The sequence below is a fragment of the Saccopteryx bilineata genome, chromosome 1 (genome assembly GCF_036850765.1).
Source record: "Saccopteryx bilineata isolate mSacBil1 chromosome 1, mSacBil1_pri_phased_curated, whole genome shotgun sequence".
Taxonomy (NCBI): Eukaryota; Metazoa; Chordata; class Mammalia; order Chiroptera; family Emballonuridae; genus Saccopteryx; species Saccopteryx bilineata.
Window position 1 is genome coordinate 115502115 of NC_089490.1, and position 8222 is coordinate 115510336.

At 40.8% G+C, this 8222-nt stretch overlaps 1 protein-coding gene across 3 annotated transcripts in view; it reads left to right on the forward strand.

Moving 5' to 3' along the window:
- The window catches only part of PTPRO (protein tyrosine phosphatase receptor type O), a 239020-nt gene extending 231613 nt beyond the window's left edge, over positions 1-7407 (forward strand). For all 3 annotated transcript variants that reach the window (XM_066264542.1, XM_066264543.1, XM_066264545.1), the window contains 3 exons: positions 384-519; positions 5266-5386; positions 7057-7407. In XM_066264542.1, the coding sequence (XP_066120639.1) occupies positions 384-519; positions 5266-5370 (241 nt within the window). In that variant the 3' untranslated portion in view covers positions 5371-5386; positions 7057-7407. The remainder of the gene's footprint in view (positions 1-383; positions 520-5265; positions 5387-7056) is intronic.
- The last annotated feature ends 815 nt before the right edge of the window (positions 7408-8222 follow it).

The window sequence follows — 8222 nt, forward strand, 5'->3', positions numbered from 1 at the left end:
AATAAATAATTTACATATTTCCATTTTATTTATATTTAAGTCTGAACGATGTTTTATTTTTAAAAAATGATCAGATTCCCTCTGTTACATCCGTCTAAGACTCACTCTTGACGCTTGTCTCGGTCACGTGATACATTTATCCATCCCACCCTAAAGGCCAGTCTGTGAAAATATTTTCTGACATTAAACCGGTCTGTGGCCCAAAAAAGGTTGGGGACCACTGGTTTAAAATATCCATTAAGTGGAAAATATCTTCAGGAGTTTACTCTAGTCTCTTTTCTCAATGATGTCGTTTCATTTTGTCTTTGGAATCGGAATCGCTGATTTGTTTTCTGCAGTGTAGAAGCACTGTCTGAGTAAAGCGTTGTCTGCCCTTCTTGCAGCGCGGGCGTCGGCCGGACAGGAACGTTCATCGCCCTGGACAGGCTCATGCAGCACATTCGGGCACATGAGTTTGTCGACATCTTAGGGCTGGTGTCAGAAATGAGGTCCTACCGGATGTCCATGGTACAGACAGAGGTAGGAATGTAATCCACAGGTAGCTTTAGATTTGCCTTTGACTAAAATGAACTTCCCATTATTCCATCTCCTGTTTCAATAGAATTGCCTTGAGAATTTTTGTATCTGCTATCCTTCCTTATTGTGCACATTCAAACGCTTCAAGCTATATAAGAAATACATGTCAGCTTCTAAAAATCCATTCAGTGTACTTTTATTGGTGTCATAGTCCCTTTAGTAAGTCAGAGCACACAAATCTATCTTTTGTAGAATAAGGGATTCACACAAGTTCATGCAACTTGAACTTGGAGGAGTTAGGGTTCAAATCCAGACACACCAGTCTTGCCCAGAGTGAGAGTTCCAGCAGACAATCCGGGTAAGTGCTACCAAGTGGAGACTGTGGAACTGGTGAGATTTAATTTATATTTGAAATGTTAGATTCGATTCAAAAGTTTGTTATCAGTTTCTTTGCCATGCGACTCTGTGTCCCAATCTACTTTTGATAATGATCATGGGTTGGATTTATGCTTTCTGTCTCCCTTATGATTTTAAGGATTTTCAGCCCCCAACCTACCAGCACTTCCAATTCCTGCGATCTGAATGAATGGATTTAGATTGTAACAACATGGCAGCATCCCTAGAACCACCCACCCCTCCTCTTCTCCCAGGTCCCCTCCTCCCTTGGAGCCTCAGAATGCGCTCAGCTTGGGTGCCAGCCCACAGCATCACACACCTTCAGAGCCACAGTGGGTGTGCACCAGTGTGGGCCTCAAAACCTAAGCACAATAGCTTGCTTGTAATCCTTGTCACCCTGCCATACCTGCAGCTTTTTAGCTTCAGATGTACAATAATCCCTTTTTTGATGGCGTTTGTGTGAGAGGAACATGGTAGAACGCAACCTGGCCCAGACCTCTTACTAAAGTCCAGAGGATTAAACAGCCTTGGTCTTCCGCATGCTTTTCATATTATACGCCACTAGATGTCAGTATACTCAAAAGCCTGAGGTACCGGCTGGCTGCTGTCTTGCTTCTGGAGTTTCTTCTTTACGACCCTTTTGACTTTTCTCTCCTGCCTCCCCACTCCCCTCTGAGCAAGGCTTGGCACAGCCGTTCCGATGTGTTTCTTTCTGAGCCAAAGCAGGATCATACCACTTCGGAAAAGTAACCCATTCACATTCAGATGCCTCATGGATGATAAGGAAGTAACATGTATTCGCGTCCTCACTTCCTTGGCCCACTCACATCCCAATCCTGCTGCCTTGTAATTGGCTACCGTGGGGACATAAACATGACCTTGTTTAAAATGCCCTGGTTTCTCAGAGAAACCCACTACCTAATGATTACACTGTGCTCTATGAATCGGTCCAAATTTTTGGTTTTCATTTCCATAAATGTACATCCTAATGTGTGATTAAAACTCCCCAGGATGTATATTAATCCCCACACTTCAAAGAGCCTCCCCTTATTTTAAGGATTTTGGATTTGATAAACTCTCTGCCACATTGACTTAATTTATACCTTTTCTAACTTTATAGACTTTAATTATAGCCTGTTTACTTTGGACTTTTCCAATACAAAAAGTTTAATCCCTTTTTAAATAGGACCTCCACACGGCAGACCCTCGACCCAGCTCAGCGCCATGACCTGCTCCCGGGTGTGGTAGTCACACAGAACCACAGCAGCCACCACGTGCCTTCCTGCAAAGCTGAGAAAATGGGGGTTTCCTCCAGACTTTGTTGCCCCAAACTTTGGTTGTTTGGCTTCTTTGTTTATGGCAGCATTTTAGGTTGATATCTCTAGGGAAATGCCCTTTTAAAAGTATGATATCCCTTCCCTGAATGACCATGGGAAAATTCAGTCAGCAAAAGAGGCAAGTTCACCACAGGTTACTTTCTTTTCTTTCCCCAGTTGTGCCAGCTCCACTTGTGAGTGCCCTCAGGACTTAGCAGGGCATCTTCTCTGGTTTCAGTTCTTACGTCTGGAACCTCTTGTTCTTTACCATTGTATTTCCTCGTTGTTTATGCTCTTGGTGATTCAACCTGTATTTTGAAGGTTAGGGTTTTTCCTAACATCCTCCTTGAGTCCATTCACACCCTACTCTACTTTACCAATGTTAATAAGCTAAGAACAGAGTAAAGCAATCTGTTCCTCAGCTTTCTCATCTCATCACTCTATGTGTATCAGCCACCTGTGTATTGTGTACTGAGGCTGGTTCCTGATTTTCCTACTCCTCTTGACTCCTCCTTACCTGGATTCCACCACCAAATCCCCTTCTAAAAATAGTGGAAATAGTCAAGTACTTTCAGTCCTGTAGCAAAAGCAGAAGAAACATAGCCCCTCTCAGTCTGGAGTTCAGATGCTGCCGTCTCCCCTAAAAATAAATAAATAAAAATAGCAGAAGCAACTGATTGCATTGTCCATGCTCTCAGATGTATGTCAAGGCTATATTTTTTTAAATTTATTGACTGATTTTAGGGAGAGAGAGAGAGGGAATAAGCACAGACACATGAGTGAGAAACATGGATCTGCTGTCCCACTTATGTATGCATTCATTGGTTGACTCTTGTGTGTGCCCTGACGGGGATCAAACCTGCAAATGCCATGATGGACTTCTCCACAAGAGCAGCAAAGGGTAAAGAAAGTTGGGTTGTCAGGCCAGACCCCACGAGAAGGCCTGAGTCCCAGCATGTCCACTGCACATATCTCACTTTGCCTCTCAAAGCTCCATTCTTTGTCTGTAAATTGTGGGTGACAGCATTCGCAAATTGCTGTAAAGTACATGTTATGTGAAATGACAAAATCTAGTTAACTGCTTTGAAACCATCAAGTGCTACCTGCAGATGACATTCCTTTCTGTGCGGCTCTCTTCTATTTTTATCAAACGTTTTGTTTGACTTTCCTCTAATAGGCTTTCCCTGGAGGTCAGTTAGGGCTTTGCTTTGAGCAGCCCATCCTTCTGATTGGCAGCGTAGATTCTCAGGAATTCTTAGGGAGCTGTCCATAAGTAGTGTTTATTTACTTTTCCTGTGGTCTGACTACATCTTTCTTTTCCTTCCTTCCTTCCTTCCTTCCTTCCTTCCTTCCTTCCTTCCTTCCTTCCTTCCTTCCTTCCTTCCTCTCTCTCTCTCTCTCTCTCTCTCTCTTTCTTTCTTTCTTTCTTTCTTTCTTTCTTTCTTTCTTTCTTTCTTTCTTTCTCTCTCTCTCTCTTGCAGACAAGTTTGACCCCTGAGTAATTCTGAAGTGAGAAACCAAGTGGTCATTACCTTATCCATGCCCAGTGCTGACCAGCACGGCAAACAATGGAGTGATGTGTGATAAGGAGATGGTAGCTCAGTTATTGATGTGATATTGTAACAGGATAAGGACATATATTTTCTCCAAATTTCATTAGAGAACACAGGTGAAAATCACCAAGTGTAGTTTAAAGTATTAACCTTATCCTTTGTATAAAGTTGTCATACAAATGCTTCTTAAGTTCTTATGGATTTATTGACTGGTCTTATTTAAAGGTTATGGTATTACATATAGAGAAAGTCTTGGAAATAAAGAAAAAGGAGGAAGATCATGAAGCAATCTTGATTTTATCACATAAAGGAGCTACTCTCAATATTTGGGCATATTTCATCTCAGCCTTGATTGAATATTCTAGTATAACTTTCACACAATTATATTCATATGCTATGTGTCTATAGACTAATTTAAATTTTATTTTTTCACTTAACATTAGCTGTGTGTTATCCCAAATTGTCCCAAATTATATAAATTTCATTTTAAAGATAATAATGTTTCAATATAAATATACTATTGATTACTTAAACCATTTACCTTTTTATAAGATATTAAATGGGATTCTTTTTTGCTTTTTTACTATCATCTGTGTTCACAATGCCATTTATTAGCACTTTATTATCACTCCATCAGTAGCTTAAAATGACTGCATCAACCAACTCAAGTCATCATTGTTACCTTTCCCTTTAACTTTGCTCACTTTATGAGGTGAAAAACAATTGTTTTAACTTACCTTTTTGATTGTTTGACCAGTTTTTGCATATGTTTTAATAATTCCTTAGTTTCCTTCAAAAATCATTTAATAGGCATTAGGAATAAAAAAGACATAGTCTGTGCCTTCCAGGAATATTAGGAATATTTAGTTTAATGATAAATGTCTTTTATTTATATATTTGTCAATTTAAGTGTGTTACTGTTTTGAATGAGTTTTAAACAAAAATAAAGGTATAAACATTGTTATAATTCTAGAAATTTTTTTTCCTTCCAAGGTTCTAGTTTGTCTTTTATTTTAATTTTTTTACTTCTTAAAAAATATACAATGGGTGGAAGTTTTTATTCATAATTTATTCCATTGCTTTGCTGTTTAGAAAGCCCTTTCTAAAAGTAATTAGAGAGGAATTAACCTATATTTTTCTTTTATTTTTAGGGCTTAATTTATTAAATTTTTTGGAATTTATTTTGGTGTATTATGGTGTGACAGACTATTCTCTTTTTTCAAAATAGCCCATGATTTCTTGATTGAATATTCATTGCCTTTAGCATTAAGTAATGATAGTCGAAGTTCTATTATTACTCAAAATATTTTTACAGTTGATTTTCTTGGATTTTCTAGTTATAAAATTATCTCTTTAAAAATAGAAATTGGTTCCTTTGACAGCCGATCATAATATTTAATACTGTCATAATATCAAAATATTACCTTTGCACATATTTGTACAAAAATACCTTGCTCTGAACATGGCTTTGTCTTTCGCTCTAGGAGCAGTACATTTTTATCCATCAGTGTGTGCAGCTGCTATGGCTGAAGAAGAAACAGCAGTTCTGCATCAGTGACGTCATCTATGAGAATGTGAGCAAGTCCTAGTTCAGCATCCAGAGCAGTAAGTAGGGAAGAGCTTATCATGGTAGGGGGGGGGGCAGTTCTGAGATACAACAGACGATGATGTCGACCCCCTGTACTGGCTCTGACCCCACAGAGGTGGTCACAGGGAGGTGGGTGTAGGGGGAGACAACACTGCAGCAGACCTTAGAGCTTCAGGGCACCTAGGTCGGTGGGCATGAATGACGTGAGGGAGCTTCAGCAACTCATGATGAGTTGACCTCCATTCCTTCCACCCTGAAACACAAATTATTCTGATTTTGGCTCTGTGCCTATAAATGTCAGGATATTATTATCCACACTATTTATCTAGACATTTTGTGCAAATATTTTATTGATGACATAGGGTCATACAGGGATCACAAAGAAAACATGAGCTGGAGAAAACACCCTAAAGTAGAAAGTTCGAGATAGCACAGTCTGGAAATGCCTTGATTTTTTTCCATTGTAAGCTCTTAACTTGAAAACTTTATGAATACATTAGGATTCAATGCATGTGCTCAAAATTTGACTAGAAGACTAGATTTTAGAGGTGTGAGTAATCTTGACTGAAGTAACAAGTAACCTGCCCATTCAACTCAGTGAGCAGAATGTGGACTGTGTCTGAATACACTAAGGGGCCAGGACCATTGACAGGGTGAGGAGAGGACAAGAACAGGTACACTGTAGGAAATATATGGAGGAAGTAGCATATGGACCAGTCAGTAGCAGGATAGAGCTAGCATTGAGCCTTTATATACATCAATAAAGAGAGATAGGCCCTGGCCAGTTTGCTCAGTGGATGGAGCATCAGCCTGGCATTTGAACATCTGGGGTTCAATTCCTGGTCAGGACACACATGAGAAGTGACCATCTACTTCTCTTCCCCTCCCTCTCCCTTTTCTTTTTTTCTTCCCCTCTCATAGCCAGTGGCTTGATTGGTTTGAGTGTCAGCTCTGGGTGCTGGGGATAGCTCGGCTGTTTTGAGCATCTGCCCCAGATGGAGGTTGCTCAGTGGATCCCATTCAGGACACATGCAGCAGTCTGTCTCTATCTCCCCTCTTCTCACTTAAAAAAAAAAAGAGAAAAAGAGCCTGACCAGGCAGTGGTGCAGTGGATAGAGCACCGGACTGGGACACAGAGGACCCAGGTTCAAAATCCTGAGGTCACCAGCTTGAGTGCAGACTCATTTGGTTTGAGCAGGGCTCACCAGCTTGAGCCCATGGTTGCTGGCTTGAGCAAGGGGTCACCCACTCTGCTCTAGCCCCCCAGTCAAGGCACATATGAGAAAGCAATCAATGAACAACTAAGGAGCCACAACGAAGAATTGATGCTTCTCATCTCTCTCCCTTCCTATCTGTCTGTCCCTCTCTCTGTCTCTCTCTGTCACACACACACACACACACACACACACAAGAGAAAGGGACAAATCACAAGGCAGCAGGAAAGATAAACAATAAGTAAAGAGAGAAAGAGCAGTTTGCAGGTAGAAAGAAAGACATTGAGATCCACAGAAAGTAAGAATTACACAGAGAAAGATGCACAGCTCAACCATGCCCGCTGGCCTGTGAGAGGGGTGTACTGAGCACTAGTGCTGGAGTCAGAGGAATATACTGTACTACCAGCCACAGGGCTGTTGATGTGCAACGTTCCCCTCGCAGGCTGCTTACTGTTTCTCTCTCTTATTCACAGGACAGGTCATGATGTGTACCCATCCTCCCCAGCATCCAGAGTTTTGGAGGACCCTACTAGCCATTTTGCTAAAAGGAGCCCCTGCTTTATAATATGTGGCCAAGGAAATAATTTGTCTCATAGAAGCAATGGGAAGACTTAGCCTTAAAGAGCCTACAGTGTCTTTTGGACTCTTTCATTTCTGGACATTTAATAATGGACCAAATTCAGCTGAACACCAGAAAGGTCCAGACGCTCTGCAAAGGGGAGGGAGCACAGCCCCTTCCGAAGATGTGCATTGGCCCTTTGCTGGTTGGGCTGAGTGTTTTGTTTTTGTTGTTGTTTTTAAGTGCAATAATTTTTGTATGTGTGTGATTTTATCAAAAAGTTGAATTGTTTTCCACCCACATGATTGATCAAGACCATAGCTCAGGAAGGATAGGCATTGTTAGTCTAAAATTATACCTCATTGTTAAAAAGAGGCATGGCCACATGTAAAGAAATGGTAATTCTACTTCAAGAACATTGAACCAGCAATACCTGCGCTCCAACATGAAGCTACTGGATTAGGAATGGGGAGGGTGGGTGGGGGAAAGGTTCTCCCCCGAGATGAGTCACCTACATTTTCCAAATACAACAGGCTGTAATTCAGCTTCAAAGTAGAGTAGAAACAAATATTTAAGTCTTTATTCTAGTTCTTGATGGTTTTCTTCCATATTAACAGTTGAGTGTTTCTTCCTTGGCCCTCTTGGACTTGTATCACCATCCAGGGTCTTTTTCAACCCACCAGATCCGACTCAGAGGAAGGGAAGTCTGACTCTTCAGACTCCATTGCTGTCTGAGCAGTCTTGGTGCCTAGACTTTGCATTTCTTTTTCTGTTGATCCACAGCCATGGAAAGCTATTTCTGTGAGAACTATCTAGAATGTGAAAATGCAATTTCTTTCCCCCAAACAGTTGGGAATTCATGAAGTTATGGCAAAGAACTTGCAGCATGCTAGGACAATTCTTGGGCTACTTTTTTTTTTTTTTTGGGGGGGGGGGGTTGTTGTCAAGTGTCACTATGAATTTCGACAGATATTTCTTTCAGTGATTTTCTTTTTGGTTGTCAGTTTCATCTGAACCAGTGTAACTAGTAACATTTCATTCCATTCTTTAGATCTTGTATAATTACAGTACATGATTGTG